Consider the following 18,339-nt stretch of genomic DNA (forward strand, 5'->3'; position numbering starts at 1 on the left):
TAAATGATAGTTGTGAAAAAAAAACTTTAATTCTAGTAGAATTTAAAATGGTGTATCTTTTTTGAAAATTATGGCAGAAGATACACTCCAACAAAACAGCCAGTGTTCCCCAGTGAGATGAAGAAGTGAGAGATGAGCCCTAGAGCAGACTCACTGGCTCCAAAGAGCCATTGTTGCCAGCTCCTGTTTGCTGCTGCTCCACTAGACAATACCGAAGAAGGGTTACTTCCCAAATCTGGGTTCCTTGTTCAGGGTGGCCAATAGAAGTCACACTGAACCCGGCTGACTTGGAAAAGATGGTTTAATTTATGCAGGCAGGAAGACAGGGGAAGCTTTCCCAAATCTGCCTCCCCGAAGTATTTCTTCAATTGCATTTTGTACCCAGGTTCAGAGATAAAGAGAGATAATCATTCAAGCAACAGGCAACAAGAGTGATAGACAAAAGACCCATCTATCTGAGAGGTTTGGGGCAATCTCCCATGATTCTTTAATTGGCTAAACCCATTAGAGACAAACGGAGTTAATTATTTTAGTTAACGTGTAACAGGTTTGGAGAATTTCAGTAATTTGTTATTTCCTGCTTTCTTCAGAACTAGTTGACACCTGGGAAAAGTGTCTCCGGGTGTTTAGGGAGATAGATGAAAAGGCTTTATTCATATCTGGGTGCAGACTTTACATTTACATACTGCTTCAGTCTTTACATTTACAAATTGCTTCTTTGTGAGAATGAGAGCTTCCATTATAGCCTATTTCCAGCTTTGAAGGTTGTATTAAAATTTCCTGCTTGCTTACAGTTTTAAGATTATATTTAAAAAGTCACTATTAGAATACCAAAGTCAGAGATTCACCTTTAAACTTAGAGAAGCAGCACTGGGGGGACACAGTCTCCTTAGGTTGTTTTAGCCCTGGGGGTTTGGAAGGGTGGGGTCAGAGGAGAGGATGCTCATTCAGATGATCTGTTCATTCTGGTTTCACAGACTGGATTGCTTTTTGCCAATTTCTAAAGCGAAGGGCGTGATTATCCTGACCCAGAGGAGAGGCAAGAATAAACTTTCCTTCAATGTATCCCCTCACTGCCATTTCTAGCTGTCTCCAGTATCTAAAGATGACCAGCCCACCCATCTGCTCCACACTCCCACCCCCCAACCCCTCCCCACCCCCCAGCTCCCTCCCATCTCTTTGAAGCACACACAGGATAGCACTTTTCTCCCTAGGGTTTTCTCAATCCCCCATCCCCCCTTTTTTCCCATGCTTTCCTCTTGCTGACAGAGTTTCTTCAGGCTGACTTTGGGGAAGACAGTTAGCAGTCCTTGCTAGTTCAGAGAACCCAAATGATTCTTACACCAAAGTTACTTTCAGTAAATAGACTATTTAAATATTGTGTATTTTGTTCTGCAGGGTGATTCACTGTTTTCTTGTTGCCAAAGAAAAAGTGACCTAAATAATTCATAAAATGACCTCAAATTCATGTCTAAAAAAATAGGGGCTCAGATGGTGCATTATGGATTTAGGCACACGCAAGTTCCACTTCAAGCTGGGCCAACTGTGTAACTGTCAACCTTCTGGGTGAGTTTCCATTTAAAATAACTGTTACATAACATTTAATACATATAAAAGACTGTGTTATCTGAGTTAAGGAGCACAGTTATGAAATATTTATCCATGAACCCACTATCTAATTTAAGAACTAGAACAATATCATACTGTTGATTGATTTTACATTTAACTTAGTAAAACTATTCAGACGTTAACATCAATCTTTTTATCAGTGAGTGCTTAGTTTTTTTAATCAGTTATTCCTTTATATTTAATTGGTTTAATTATTAATGTTTAGCCCTAGTACATAAAACTAGAGTACTTTTTAAGTACTCTATGACTCTCTTTGATCCACTCAACTGTTTTAAATTCTAATTTAATATTAATACAACCCCAGCTATCTTCTTTATATACTAACTTTCCTAATATATTTTTTAATTGTTATAAGAAGAAATAAGGGCTTTGTCTTAACCCAGTATGAGTCTCTTTAGGAAATTTACAGTGTATGCACTTACTGTCACAATTGTAACACCCAGAGTTTTCTATCTTATTTTATGCTTTCTGATTTTTATTGTCTCCTACACTTCAATTTACTTTTGCTATTTGGATTGTTTTGTTAGTTTTTTATTTTTCTACATTGATTTGGAAGGAAAAGACCTTATTTTAAAAACAGTGATTAATTTGGTTTTACACAATTCATGTAAATTCATCAAATATCCTTTTATTTCAAACTAGGAGATGAACATTTTAACACCTTTGCTTTTGGGTTTCTCATTTGGTTTCCTAGTTTTTCCCGGACTTCATCAATTTATTCTCGCGCAATGAACCCTGCCACTTTAAATTGCAATTTTTCAAGATGTAGCTATTTTTTGTCATATTTTAATCAATTACTTATATTTATCTTAATCTTTATCCCATGAGCAGTTTGTTCCTTTATTCAGTCATTCTCGTGCTTTATTGGCCTCTATGTTTAATAACTGATTGCCACCATTAACTGGGTAATATACGAGTCTATGAATTTGTCAAACTTACAGAAATATATACCAAAAGAGTTAATTTTAGTATATGCAAATGAAAATACATAATTAGTTAAGTAGATAACTACTCATTACTTTCTTTTCACGCCTATGTAAATCTTTTTTCATAAATATATCTATTGATTCCAGAAGTCATTCATTGCAGGATGAATCATTATTTTATATACTACTAAGAAAGGAGAAAAACACCAATTAAGTATAAAATGGCAATGGTTAAAAATGTATCCTGATTTCAATGTTGCCTTAATTTGGAAAAAAAAAAAGTGTACCTTAGAATCTATGAAATGCAAAAGTCACAAAGTAGAATTTATCCTCACAGTTTTTCATTCTGAAAAACACCAGAGGCCTGAATCTGAGTGTCACCTAGTAAGTAGAGGCCTGGGAGTGCAGAGAACAAGGGGTCATTTGTTTGAAACAGAGGATTTGAGTGAATATAAACACAGGCAGTCCCAGACAGAGGCAGTCTCTTCCCCCAGGGCCCAGGAATTCTTCCAGGTGGTAAAGGGGGAATCAGACATCTATCCAGGGATATTTCCTGGGTCCTGTATAAACATGACGATTTTTCATTATTTGAGTGTCTAGATTAAAGCTAATAAATTAATCCAGAAAATGGCTAGTGTAGTCATATCTTTATGTAATTTAGATAAATTATAGGAGATGATAAACCTTTGCCTCAAAATTTTTATGAAAAGACCAAATGAAAGACATTAAGACGTGTCATTTATAGATGGGCCTCATTTAAGGAATATTCAGTATATAAATTATCACAGAAGTAGATGGATTAGAGCAGGTTGTGGAGGGGACATAGATTACTTATCTTAAATAATCATTCCTCAGAGCTCCTTTAAATTGTAAATGCTCCATTGTGGTTCTGAATATTTCATTTTTGCCAACTTTAATTTACACATGTACATTTGACAACTTGTAATATAAGGTTCATCTGATTTTGAATAGCAGAGCTGTATCTTTGTGCATTTTATTTAGAAAAGATAAATACATACTTTAGTGGAGCCTGTAGTTGATAGAAATCATTGTGAACTTCACAGTGACCACTAATTTGAGTTTGTAAACACAAAAGGCTTTGTTCCAAAGACGAAAGAAATACTTGCATCTTGGGAGAAATACAAAGAAGTCTACATAATTTATACCCATTTCAAAATTAGTACCTATATTTTATGATGGCAATATATTGACTCAATTCACACTGCCACTATTAGTATTTGATGTATATTTTTTTTAAAAGACAGAATGAGTAAATGCAATTAAACAAATACTGAAAAAAATTGCTCATGATTTCTTTTAAGTAAGTGGTCAGTGTGAGCCCAAACTGCCATTTATTCAAGCATATCATGCTTTATGACTTTATTGTGTTTATATAGAGAGCTCAAGTCAATGTTCTGTAAAATCATTAGAAGATAAATCTAGAATGAATCCTTTACCAAAGTGATGAAACCTTTTGTTAAAACTAGCTTTTATTTATTTTCTTTGTGGGGCTTAACAGTATTCAGTGACAGATACATCAGTTCTTCCTTGTTTTCAGTATCATTATCTTGGACAATGTAGCTGTTTCCATGAACATAACACTGGAAAAATGTTTTCAAATTCAAATGAGGTATTAAAACCAAAAATCGGAAGAGTGTTATATATGGTAAAAAGAGCCTGGAATTTTATTCCTGAATAATGAAATGATTTATATAAATGAAATAAAAAGGCAGAAGATACAATAAGAGGTGGTATGTGCTCAGTATACACCATTTATTAATGCATATGCCAAAGGATCGCATCATACTCTGCATTTGAAGAAATCATTAACAAAGCAATTGCCTAACAATTTAATAGGAATCAATCCTGGCTAGTTTGCGTTTTCACACCCAGGAACAAACGGTTCTGAGAGGCAGGATAGTATTCACTTCTGTTCTTAACATATCAGACCAGCTTGTTCACAAAATACAGGTTCTTGATTCTGCATTAGTGGGTAGTCCACTAACAGTTATGACCATAAGTTTACAATTACGAAGTACTGATCTACAGCCAAGTATTTAAGTACGGACTCTAAAAGGTCAAACCATAAAAATACAGAAAATGCAAATATTCATAGACTATTTCATATTCAAAACCAACTTAGATATATCTTTACGTACAGAGCTGTGTTAAGTTGTCTTCCTGTTGCATCTGATGCATTTTGGACGTATAAATAACATCAATTACAAAAGTTTAAGCAATTTCTTCAGACTTTATTTTACACATCACTAAGTAGATGAAGACATGACTTTTGCTCCAGTGCAATATATAATGCTGCATTCAGTACAAATTGTTCAATATTTTTAAAAGTAAAAAGCATTTAACTGATTATAGAGCTAAATAAATAAGGAGATAGTCATAGCTGTCAGAGGGAAAACACTAACAGTATAGTTACTTATCATGGGTAATTTTAAGAAACAAATCTTTCATCTCATTTCTAAACCATTACTCTATGACTTTCCAAAGAATGAAATTTGGTAAAGCTGAGACATAATGCTATATGGCAAATGCATCAACTTCCCATTTTTACAAATGTGATGTGACCTTGGCAGTTTTGAAGAACAAAGATTTTTTTTTTCAATATATCAAACATTGTTAACAAACTCTATTTAGCATTGCTTTGTATAAGTTTGCTTTAATAGCAGTTCTTCACAGTGATATTTCAGAAAGGTTGGAAACTGGTCAGCATAAAATATTTCCCACCTTTTCTATTTTAATTTGTTTGCAAAAATCATCACAATATATCTGCAACTATAAAATTACAAATGCTTTCTAGAAGTGACCATGTATCTAGATATGGTAGAAAAGGGTAGGACATCGACAATGAGTTTAAGTCTAATTAAAACAGAATTTGAGTAACAAACGCTTTATGATTTATGGGCAATATCAACAAATTTAAGAATGACAACTAATGGACAAACTCAAAAGACTAATTGTTTTTTAGTATGTTTAATAGATGAAAAAATGATAATGACTTGAAATCAATATTTTAAAAGCTGTTCTTGATATTTCATTTTACATCATAATTTTGGCACTTCATGGAACATTTACTTCTTAAAGACCATAATTAGCATAAAAGTTCAGCATGTTTTCCATATACCTTGTAGATATTGTACTTGATTACTGGCAAACACTGAAACATAGTGAAAGTGAACTAGACATTCCCATGTATTTGCACATGCATGCAATAGTCAAACAATTATAGTTTATGAATTCTTGAAGATGATATCTTGCAGTATGCGTTTCAAGTGCTCTCTTCAGTAGCTCTTGTTTCAGATTTAAGTCTTACGAATTCTTTAGCCACATCATCGCTGGACCTCTGAGAAAGTATTCTAAGGATGGTCAAACCAGTTTCATCCATAGAGATATTTTTCACAAGAGGATACCATGCCCCATAGCTTCCCTTTTCCGCTATATTCTGTAGCTGAATGACTGTCATTCCGATAATTCGATCTTCTCGGGCAAAGCAGTAATCCTTAACTGAGAGATGAAGTTCATAGGCCCCTGGGAAGTTTTCTTTACTCAGAATGCTGTATAGATGAAAAAATGAATTTAGAGCAAAAACTATTTCACCTATGGATCAATATGGTTCTAAAATCCTGTTGAAAATTTTATGCATTTTTTAGAATATGATATTGGTAAGTGGATTATCATTGAGTTTTTAGTCCTGATGCAAGTATCCTTTAACTTTTACTTAGATTTCCTTTATATCACACACTACTTGGCGATCTAACTTAAAAACTCCTTTTTTTTTCCCCTAGGTACAAATAGGAAATCAATCCAATCTAAATAAACATTATTGCCTTGATACTAAACAAATTAATAGAAATTAGATTTAAAGTATTTTGTACTTAATGATTAACTCTCAATATGAAAACTTTTGTACTCTATTCCTATTTGCTGATGTATAGAACAATGAGAAAAGATCACAATTTATGGTCTGGCTCACTTAATTTTTAAGGGTCATGTCCTATGTGTAGAAGAATGGAAGTGGTGAGTCTGCCTTGGCTCTAACATGAGCTTGGCCATAATGTTAGTCCACAGGTTTCTGGTCATTTTAACTGGAATGATGAAGACATTTGGATTCCTGTGCACTTACATTGTCTTATGAAGATTGTTTCCATGCTGACCTTTAGCCAAATAAGCATTGGTCTCTAATCTCCTTCATCATTCCTATTGTGCTTTCCCTTTGGTCAATGTGCAAACTCTTTTAGGCACCCATGATCCTCACTGATTCAGAGTCTGCTCGCTTATCCTGCTTAATTGAGTGTGAAGGCCCTGCCCTTGGGAGCAGGGTCTCCCTGTTGATATCAAGATTGTGGGCAGGATGAGACTGTTGGGATTATGGGAGCTAGACCAGGATGAAGGCTGCCTTTTGGAAGAATATAATTGCCATTTGAACATCAGTTACTACAATCTCTCTCTCTCTCTCTTTTTTTAATCTCAGACTCCTGGATAAGCTATTGTATCTAGGAACCTTTCCTCTGGGGGATACACTGCACAGACTAGCAAGCATTATTCACAGGATGCTAAATTGGATACAAATCTCCAGAGTAAATCAGTTCTGGCAGAGCTCAGTGCTTCAATGCCAATTCTTTCCTATGTCAACAGTTAGGCTGTCAAGTGTGGGGCTGAGGAGGCCTCTGCTAATAACAACCCAAGACAGCTCATCAGTGCGGAACTGAATAGAATGAAGAAAGCTGAGTGGCCATATGCTGGGAAAATTCCTCTTCCATCCCTTGTTTTAATTCATCCTCAAATATTCTTGACTTTCCAGTGAATGCACAGTGAATTCCTCAGCAGCACAAGCTTATAAATGCCTTTCTTTCCAAGTGACTTTTCCTGATCAAACATTTTGCAGAGTCAAATCTTTCTTTCTAGGAGACATTGATAACTTCAACTATGCACTTATTTTTGAGACATTCTGAAATAATGGGAAAGAAAACATAGACTGCATAGGTAATAAGGGAAGAGAAAAAATATGATAGAAGCTAGATCTTCTTGTGAATTAAAATGCATCAAAATGCCTCCTTTCCCAGAATAATGCAGCTGGTAGTTTTATATTTGAATTGTGAATGATTTGAGTATAGAACTTTTTAGAAGACATTTTGATTGGATTAGGATTTTCGTGAGCTTTGGAAGATAGGTGGAATCTTGTGAGCAGGTTTGTTAGCAGGGTTTATTTATGTGATTAATGCACTGGAAACCTCTTTTGATAGATATGATTATATTTTAATGAGGGGTAAGTGAGCTAAGTATTTGAAGCACAGCATGCTAAAAGATCTCTGGGAAATTAGGTACAAAACAAAACAAGTAAGGGGCCATTTTGGTGTGTGTGGGTGTCAAGTCCCTAAGGCTTGCACTATTCACCCACTTAGATCCCACAGAAAAAAACCTGGGGGTCATCCTTGATTTCATTAAGTGCTAGATATCTTCCATTTGCCTAAACTGGGTCCACTCTCCACCTTTCTTCTCCTTTCACTTTGCAATACAATGCAGACCAGTAAAAGACTACATCAATACTTTCTTCATGTTCTGGCTTTCAGTTGCTTTTAGCCAAAAGAGAACCCCATCAGGAGATCAGAAGTGGTGATGAGAATGAGGTCAGAGTCTTTATTTTCCTGGCTCCTTGCCTGTGCGACTGCCTCAACTAGCCTGTATCCCTCCTTTTAAGGTGACTGACTACACATTAAGTTTTCACTCCCCCAATTTCAATAATGGTTCCTTCTCTTCCTCCTGGAGGTAGCAGAGTGGAAATAGTCTGGCTACTTCTATTCCCAGGTTACATCACTATACCTGTGGTCTCCCTACACTCACATCTTTGCAATTTCCTTTGTAAATAAGCCTGTCTTAAATTATCCTAAATTGAATATTCTTGGGAACCTGGCTGATATACTCTTTCTTTCATGTTCTACCTCCAGTTTACTGAAAGTCCTATAGAATCTACTTCCAACACGTACCTAGTATCTTTCCCCTTCTTTCCATCTGTCCTGCTAGTACCTAGGCTAGGTTACTATTATCTATTGCCTGGACTATTGCAGTAGACTTCTAACTTCGCGTGTTAAGTCTTGCTTCCCTATGATTGTTTCTCAACACAGAAAACATAAAGATTTAAATCAGATGGTTCATCCCCTCATCTGAAAACCCTTCTCTGGCCTTTGTATTGAACTTAGAATGTAACCCAGACTCCTTTACCTGATCACAAAGCCCAGTGTAATGTGGTACCTGCACCCTGGTCACTTCTCCAAACTCATTCTGTCTCACTTTTTTGCCCACTATACAGTGTTTTTAAAAATATGTCAGGCTTGCTCCTGCCTTAGAGACCTTGATTAGCTTTTCCCCTTGGCTCAAAATGTTCTCAACCCTATTCCATGCAGGACTGGTTCTTTATGTTGCAAGTTTCATTTCAAAAGTCACATTCTCAGAGAGGCTTCCCTGACCACCCAAACTAAGCAGCCAGGGGGTCACTCCATTATATCACCATTTTAATTTCCTTCATAGCAGCTTAATATTATCTATTTGTGTTCATTTACTTGTATTTTTATCATATATAGCTCAATTCTAGAAAGTTACTTCTATGTAAGGAGGGACCTCCTGTTTTATGTAACCTGTGCCCATAATATTAACCAGATATATGGAAGCATTGAACCAATCTTGAACGAATGGAAGGGAATTAAACACACAGCCTTCTTCATTTGCCTGGGATCAGCTGTGAACAGGAATGCCTGAACCCATAGGATCTGCTTTCCTTAGCAAAGCCCAGTGCCATTCCCACCCAGAATCCCTCAATTACTTTAGCTATATAATAGCTATTGCCTAGCTGAATAAATGAGTTGGGTTTAGACTTACAACTGAAACGTTTCATTGTACTTTGGTGACCACGTGTTGCTTTTTGTCTTTGTGCCTTGTTTTCTCTTCTTGTCTCCCAGGTTGGGTCCCAGAATACAAACTTCCACAAAGGGGCGAAACATTGCTGTGGTCTGCCAGTTTAGTTCATTAATAGCAATCACTAAAAACAGAAAAGGGAAAGGAATATGAAGTGTTACCTAACAAATATGTAGAAACTCAGCTTCTTCTATTTGGTGCTTAGAGAGAATTTTCGTTTTTTAAAATAATTTGTGAAGCCATAGCTTGTATTTGGTAGCATCCTCACTCTAATGACAGGAAATGTCCTTGAGGAAAAAATAATTTCTTCCCTGGAATGCACACTTTTGATGGAGCTTTCAGCTCTAAGATGTGTGGCATTGGTGTGGGGAAAAGTCAGCTGTAATTGAAATGACACCTGCTACTAATGAAAGTTATTCCTTTTCTTTTGGTAAAAACATGTACTTCATATCAAAAATTAAGGTATGTTCATCATGAAATATTGAGAAAATATATAGGTTAAAATAGAAATCTCCAAGAATTTCATTACTCAGACAGAAAATATTTTGGTGTGTATGCTTTTAAAATTTAATTAGTTTTTATACAAAGTGGGATAATAGTAAATTGCAGTCTTATTTTTTAAAGACCATAGTGGATAGCTTTCTAATTTATTATATATTTTCAAACTGCAGAGAGTCCTTTGTATGTGTATACCATCCTATATATAACCAATTACTTAATAATTATAAGACATTGTGAATATTTCCTAAGATTATCTATCATAAATGATTACCAAATGAACATACTCATCTGCACACCTTTGCTCATCCTTTAATGATGATAACCTTAGTAAAGTGACTTAGAATTGCTAACACAAAAGCTTCATAAAACTTCATGGCATTTGATATATACTGGCAAACATTTTCAAAAAATATTAAGGACACTACCAGTGTATAAGCATGTCAAATTATTTGTATCCTTTTTATATCTATTCTATACTATAGCTAAAGTACTTTTATAATACAAGAATAATTTATATAATGCAATTTTAAAATATATTGGGAGGTTATGTTTTGATGATCAAAGCTAATTTCATTTAAAATGACTAAGTCTATAATAACATAAAAATAAATAGACCATGATTCTATTAGCAAAATGTTAACCATTAAATTTCACCTTTGAAATGACCCCTGTATTCAGGGTATGTTTTTACAAGCAAAGACAATTGATTGTGCGCTCATTTAAAACAAAAAGAAACATCAAACCAGATTTTGAAAATCACAGAGAAAAAGTAGTAGTAGGTAAACTACATGAATAGTAAGAATGTCCTGGATTAACATCTAATTTTGATGGACAAGTTTTGGAGCCAACCATAGTATTAATGTTTGATGACCATTCCAGCACCAATTTGAAATTAAATCTTCCATGTGTTTAAACTGTTTAGATATTTAAAATAATATAATGTAAATCCCTGTGTCACTGATTTTTTTCGAATTCAAAAAAAGCTTTGGTGCATGAAGAAATCCTGAGCATGCCTTAAAATCATTTAACGTACATTTTTTTAACAGAGATCAAAGGGAAAAATACATTGTCTGTATCATTATTGCTAGAGAGATTACATCCTAATAGACTTTTTGATCTCTCTGGACTTGAACTTTACCTTTCACAGTGATTTTATGCTCTCCAGTGCCTGGGGTGGTGGTGATGTCCACATGAACAGATATCTGACCCACGGCTTCTTTGGAAGAGCGACCTGCAAATAAGCAGAAGTTTACTGGCTTGAAGTTTCAGACCACATAAAATGAACATATACATTTCCCGGCATAACACACCTTAGCGTGTGTTAAGGGGAAATGGATTTTTTTTTTGGTTAATAGTACATAATAGGTATCGATACATGTTCACTAAATTAGATTTGTTATGCAGATTTGAGGCTTGTGTATAATCATCTTGAACTAAAATGTCATATGGCCCTCAAATCATAGTAAACTGCATTATTCCTCTTGAAAGCAATTTGAAGTTGCCTAACTAGACACTGAGTAAAGCTCTATTCATTGCTTAAGCACCAAGATGCATTATTGTCTTTAATTCCTTTAAGAACTTCTAAAAAATGTGCCGTATCAGAGCACTGAGGACATAAAGAGGGGTCTATGGAGCCCCTGCCCTCATAAACCCCACAGGCTTCCAGGAGAGACCAACATTTAAAATCTTTCAATATAGTATGATAAATTCTATAGTAGATTGTTTCACAAGGTCCATTAATGATATTAAAAGGAGTGGTCACCTCTGTAGTGATGAAGGTCAGTCACGGGTTCAGTATAGTGAATTGGAAAGTGCCTGTGATTTGGGGTCAGATAAACCTGAATTCAAATCCTACTAGTTCTGTGATCTATGATATTTACTACATTCTTAAGCCTTGATTTCCTCATATGAGAATAATAGCACCAACCTCTTGGCATATAAATATCTGTTAATATATCTATAAACATATTTTTTTTTCACAAATAGAAGCACTGTCCTTTACCTTACCTTTATTTTTTTTTACCTAAAAGTGTATCATAGAGATCATTCCATTTCAGTATAGGTACAGCTGCCTTTTGTTTTTTTTGGCCTGGAATATCACGGAACTAACAACAAAGTAAATGTTCAATGAATACTTGTTTGAAAATAAATATAAAAATAATTGTAAACAGCTCAATAATTCAAAATATTTCCCTTTTATCCCATTATATGTATATACCATAATTTTAAAAATAAACTAAAAAAGTTTTTAAGTAAGAGCACAATTTATTATGATCCCACTTTGTATACCATATTTAGGATGCTTCCAATCTTTAGCTATTACTAGCAATCTATAATGAGTAATTATTTCATATATTTACAAGTTTATATACAGGATAATTTTTAGAAGTGGTATTTGCTTTTGAAAGAGTATGTGGAGCTTAAGTTTTGCTCCATAGAGACTTTAACAACAAGAATCTTATTTTCCTAAAATTAATAACCAATGCCCAAAGCTGAAAATAAAAGATTCAAAGGGACTTCTAGTTGCTAGAGAACCACTAGGATTTGGGCCAGAGCCTCCCAACAGGACCTGCTGGAAAAGGTTCACGAGGACTCCTCCCACCCCCCACCCACCCACACACACCTCAGGCAGTTGATATAGCAGGACTGGAAAGGAGAAGGTAATCACTTTGGACATAAGGGAAAGGACTATTTTCTCTCTTCTCTGCTTCATGGGAGGGAAGTTGGGGAATGTTCCCTTCTCCTGAAGATAAGGGAAGACAACTCCAAGAGAAATATGGCTAACTTCTGGAAGTGCTGCAAGATGGGCATTTCACTCTAATGTTAGTTGCCTATTTAGCAGTCACTATGACCTAAGCAAGGTCAAGTAGGGGAAACCATCTACAGAGTGTGTCAGGACCACTTCCTTAAATTCATGTTTCCTGAGAAGTGTGGTAAATGGTTCCTGAATGGGCTTAAAGTCCTAGAGTTGGGGACAAGAGAAGAGAGAGGTGATTGTGAGCTATGGTCTTGTCAGGGATTGTCAAGGCTGGACGAGGAGGCATGCCCCTCAGAGGAATGTGGCATGATGGTACCAGGTGAGGTTAAGCAGGTCGAAGTAGCCAAGTCTCGAGTCTTGGAAGAGTCCATCAGTACCTAGCAATGCTATTTGGAAATGAATCTCGCAGAAGTGGACCCTTTGGGGCCTCTATTTCCCTAAAGTGAATGAGCTAGAACAACCCTTAAAGCAACCAAATAGAAAATGACCCCTCGCCTCTGATGGTCACCACTGAAGGTAAAATAAAGAATCATTGTTTTCTTCTCTTTCCTTCTTCCCCAACACCAAGGAAACTAGCACCCGGAGAAAGAGGAAAGATATGCATGAGAGAAGACCACATCCTTCCTCCCCTCCTCCAAACTGCTCGAGTCATCATTTTAGCCTACTTTTAAGGAGAGTTTTGAATACAATGTGATTAAAGCTTTAAGGTGAACAGGACCTGGACTATGATGATATAAAGGGATCCCTCTATGCTGTAGAGAAAGGTTGATAACGTTTTTTGGAAAAATAAAACTCTTTCATATCATCCCTATATTAGTGGCATCCTTAGGATATGGAGACTTCCGATTCAAGAACAGAATATATCTATTATTCAGATCTTCTTTTATGTACTTCAAATAAGTTTCACATTTTTCTTCATGTAGATATTGTACAATTCTTTTAAATTTTATTCCTAGGTTCTTTATCTTATCCTATTTTAAATAGGATTATTTCTTCCCTTCTATCTTGTAATGGGACGGTAAGTGATAGTTGTATATTATTTTTTTATCCAGCCAACTGACTGAAGTTTTGTTTATGAAAGATTTTTACTTAATGTTTTTGAGTTTTGCAGGCATACCATTATATCATCTGTAACCTTTCCTTTCAGTTTTTATACTTATCACTTCCTTGGCTAATTTCATTGGCTTATAAACTCTAAAACTATGTTACATGATGGTGTTAAGACTGGATGCCCTTGTTATCTTCTATTTGGCTCTCCAAATTCATTTTCCACCCTTCGCTCTCCTCTCTGCCTTTTAGGCTGATCTGTCTGGACAATGCGAGTGGGCTCTTATATTCTCTGGCGTCTTGTTGGGTTTAGCCAATGGGAAGTCTTGGTAAGAGACTAGAAGGAGTGAGGTGAGGTGTTTATTTCTTTAACCCACTTCCTATGGAGTCACCTTGGGTTATCTGGGTCCTTCAATCAGAAATGACAACTTCCCTCAAGCAGGCATCGCTAAGTGGTATTCTCCTTCCTGCCTCTGGTAGCTGTTCCTTCCTCTTGTCACTTTTGTTCCAGGGGAGTTGGTTCACTATTCCTTCTGGTTTCCTTATACCCTGTCCATGCCTTTTCACATAGTTTGTTGATGAAGCCCTTCTCAAATAATCTTAATTTGAGCGTGGCATCTGATACCTGCTGAGACCTAGACTAATATAGTCATCGTCTTTGCTCATAACTTAATACACATTCTTCTAGGGTTTTCTCAATACTCTTAGGTTGAGTGGATCAATGAGATGACTTTTGTGGGGGCAGGGCTTAAAATATAGACACTGACTACTTAGCAACTGTTATCAAGGGTTCACAGAGGGAAAAACGCTTAAGGAGGCTCTTAAAAGTTGAGTTGGATTTCATCTTATAGAGAAAGGGAGCAGAGGGAATAACGTGTGCACAAATGTGGATGCAGGGAACAGAATGGTGTGTTGTGGAAATTGCAGGTAGTACCTGTAGATGGGGCATAGATGAAGGAGTGTCAAGAGGAAAAGTTGGAGAGAATGTTGCTACATTTTATGCCATTCAAATGTCATTATCCTAGAGCTGCTGCTCAGTCTGTTAACTTTTTAGGCATCACTGGCATAGTCAGATTTATTTTTAGAAAGATTACTTCTCACCTGTGTAAAAGATGGATCCTGCTCGTCACACCATTCTTATCTGGAAAACTGCACAGTTGCTTCTCATGACACCATGAATTAAGACCTAAAACCCAATCTAAATGAGGTTGCCTTTAGTTACCTTTTACTTCAGCTACATTGCTTGTCCATACTGATACCTTTGACCTAGTTCTTAAAAACTTTCTTCATGATTTTGTCAAGACAAACTGTATGTTTGGAACATCCTTCCTCCATTATTTTATAAAGCCATATCCAAATATCTCTGCTATAAAATACTTTCCTTTTCATTATTCTATAAATAAAATAATGTTTCCTTTTGATTTCCTCAAATATGCCAATATTACTAGTACAAAAACCCTGGGCAATGAAATCAGACTGCCCTGATTATCAATCTGCTGCTCTCAGTCACTCATTAACAGTTAATTAAAACTCCATGAACCTTCATTTCCTTATTTATAGTAAGAATTAAACCACCTATCTGGCAGGGTTGTCGTGAGGCTAAAAAATAATTTTTAAAGAAGCATATGGTAGAGTTCCTTGTACCTAATTGCTGTTCAATAAATTGATCCATATTTATTATGATAATTCAATTCTTAATACAAGAATGTTTCAAAGTTGTTATATCCTTTCAAGATTCATGCAGAATGCTTGCACATAAAAATTACAAAAAAGACCATGAATAGTATAATTATCTAAATCAAAGACCACAACACAACTCAGGAGCAACTGGTGTTTTCCTCAATAACTTTGGAATTCCTATTTCCCCCACTGAGGTTTCCTAGGTTGAACACAATAGAGATGGCAGATTTTTAAAAGCCTTCAAGGTTCTACAGGGAAAATTCCTCTTCACGATACAAAACCTTTGTTAACCAAGAATCCTTCAAAATCCGTTTTCCTAAATGATTATTGTTATTGTTGAAATCAGGGTTAACCAGAAAAGACCTCTCAGAAACCTAGAAAACACATCTAAGTTGTATGTTTGTCTGTTATACTAAGGATCTGGAGTCTGCTCTGCCCCTAGGAGTTTGAGTTTCCTTGGCTGCTCAAGCAAATACCACGAAATGGGTCAGGTTAAACAACAGAAATTGAATGGCTCACAGTTTTGAGGTTCGGAAAAATGTCCATATCAAGGCTCAAGGTGCTGCTTTCTCCCCAAAGGCTGTGGCATTCTGGGGCAGGCTGCTGGTGAGCCTTGGTCCTTAGCTTGTCACCTGGCAAGGCACATGGTGGGTCTCCTGGCCTCGCCCTTCTCTTCTGGGTTCTGTTCATGTTCACCTTCTGGCTGCTCCCTCTGTGGCTTCCTCTCTTTCTTTCTCTCTGAATTTCATTCTGCTTATAAAGGACTCCAGTAATAGGATTAAGACTGGTCCTGATTTAAGTGGGCCACATCTTAAATGAAGTATTCTTATCAAAAAGTCCTAATTACAATGGGTTCATACCAACAGGAATGGTTTAAGTTTAAGAACATGTTTTTCTGGGGTACATATGGCTCCAAACCATCACACCAGGTTGTGGTTAAACTTCTCTGGAGGTGTTATATGCATTATTACTATATGCAGTAATGTAGCAATGGACAGTTCTGCCCAGAGTAAACACAGAAGTGATGAGCAAACTAGTTAATGATTTAACATATTTGTAAATTAGAAATGCCTTTCACTAAAGCCTCTCCAGTTGTTGTTCTTTCTTCATCTGAGTTTCTAATCACCAAGGCCGTTATTTGCCAAAAAAAGCATAATGAGAGATTTCCATTTGTGTAAAAATGAATATGAAAATAATCTAATATGGTGCTTTTTATACATTTATTGAATAATTTTTATGAGCAGTTAATGAAAATTTAATGAGACAGTATGCTTATTACACCATCTTGTCTATTGTGAATTCATAGGAATTAGACTGTGTGTGTCTCCAATCAACCTGTGAGCATCTAGAATGTGTCCTTTGCTCTTTGTGATTCAATAATGTTGATGACAAAGTCTCCACTTAAAAATGAGTAGTGCTAGTGAGGGTAAATGGTGGCAAAGGGCAGGAAGCTGAGAAGCTGAAAGAGCTGCTCATCTGCTTTGTTTAAAGCAGAATCTTGAGTATAAAAACTGATGCTTACTATCAGATTATTATACAGCATGATTTAAGCACCCTAATAGAGTGAGTCTCTCACCCATGATACTTTAATACATTCTATGAGATAAAAGTTTTATAACTCCCAAATCCTCGATTAGCATACTGTAAAATATTATATGAAAAATATCACAGCTCTCCAATGTTCCCTACAGATTAAATAAACCGCCTAAGCTCCTGACAAAGGGATTTCCATATGTTCCCATGGACTGGAGTCCACCAGGGAAATGTCTGGGGAATTCATGAAAGATGACCACTCTGGTAATTTCACAGTTGAATATCAGAGATGGCCTGCGCTACAGCTTCTTCTGCCTTCAGATCCAGGATTCTGAATAGGAATGGTCCCCCTCCACCTTTTCCTATAAGTAGCAGCCATCATCAAACATGTTGGGGGTTGTTTTAGTTTCCTAGGCTACTTAAGAAAATACATACAATGGGTTGGCTTAAACAATAGGAATTTTGAGGCTAAAAGTCTTAATTTTTCCTGAAGACTGGCATTCTGGGGCTAGTTGCCAGTGATCTGTGGCTCCTCTGTCACATGGCGAGACCCCAGCGGTGTCTGCTGGTCTCTCCCCTCTCTTCTGGGTTTCACTGATTTCAGCTTCTTGCTTCCTATGGCTTTCTGTGTCTGAATTTCATTCTCATATAAATGACTCCAGTAATAGGATTAAGACCCATCCTGGACCACACCTTAACTGCAGTAACCTAATCAAAAGGTCCTGCTTACAATGGGTTCACCCACAGAAAGGGATTAAATTTAAGAACATATTTTTCTGAGGTACATACAGCTTCCAACTACCACAGGAATGAATAAACCAGGAAGTGGCTTGACTTAAGCTCCTTTCTCCTTCTTATCTGTTCTCTTGCTTGCCTCCTATTACTTCCCTGTTCTTTTCTCTTTGACTCCATGTTACCCAATGTATATTTGAAGGTGTCATGGTAATAGCAATGGCTACATTTTTTTAAGCATACATATGTGCCAGATATTTTACTTTGTGTTTTTGTATCAGATCTTGTTTCATCAGTAGATAAATATATTATGTACATTTTACAGATGGGGAACCTGGGGCACAGATGTTAGTTACCTGTCAAAGCCAATACATGGCAGAACTGATATTTGCCCTTGGCACTCTGAATTATAAGATATGCTATTCAATGAGCATAACCTAGTAAATACTATATCTTCGGCCCTTTCCCTTCCCTTTCATTACATCAAAGAGGGAAAAGCAAATCCTCCCCTGGCCTTCTGTTGTGACATTTAAAATCTTGCTGAGCCGAAAGCTAAAACAGATGTGAAATCAAAGATAAAAACGTATGATATAGCCTTGTAGCATCTAG

General features: G+C 36.2%; 1 protein-coding gene across 1 annotated transcript in view; it reads right to left on the reverse strand.

The window, feature by feature from the left end:
• Nucleotides 1-4,311: 4,311 nt before the first annotated feature.
• Nucleotides 4,312-18,339, reverse strand: part of UNC13C (unc-13 homolog C) — a 740,073-nt gene continuing 726,045 nt past the window's right edge. The window contains exons 32-34 of the mRNA XM_037833921.1: nucleotides 11,119-11,211; nucleotides 9,444-9,603; nucleotides 4,312-6,124 (exon numbers count right to left, since the gene is read on the reverse strand). Of these exons, the coding sequence (XP_037689849.1) occupies nucleotides 5,839-6,124; nucleotides 9,444-9,603; nucleotides 11,119-11,211 (539 nt within the window). The 3' untranslated portion in view covers nucleotides 4,312-5,838. The remainder of the gene's footprint in view (nucleotides 6,125-9,443; nucleotides 9,604-11,118; nucleotides 11,212-18,339) is intronic.

Source organism: Choloepus didactylus, chromosome 4 (genome assembly GCF_015220235.1).
Source record: "Choloepus didactylus isolate mChoDid1 chromosome 4, mChoDid1.pri, whole genome shotgun sequence".
Lineage (NCBI taxonomy): Eukaryota > Metazoa > Chordata > Mammalia > Pilosa > Megalonychidae > Choloepus > Choloepus didactylus.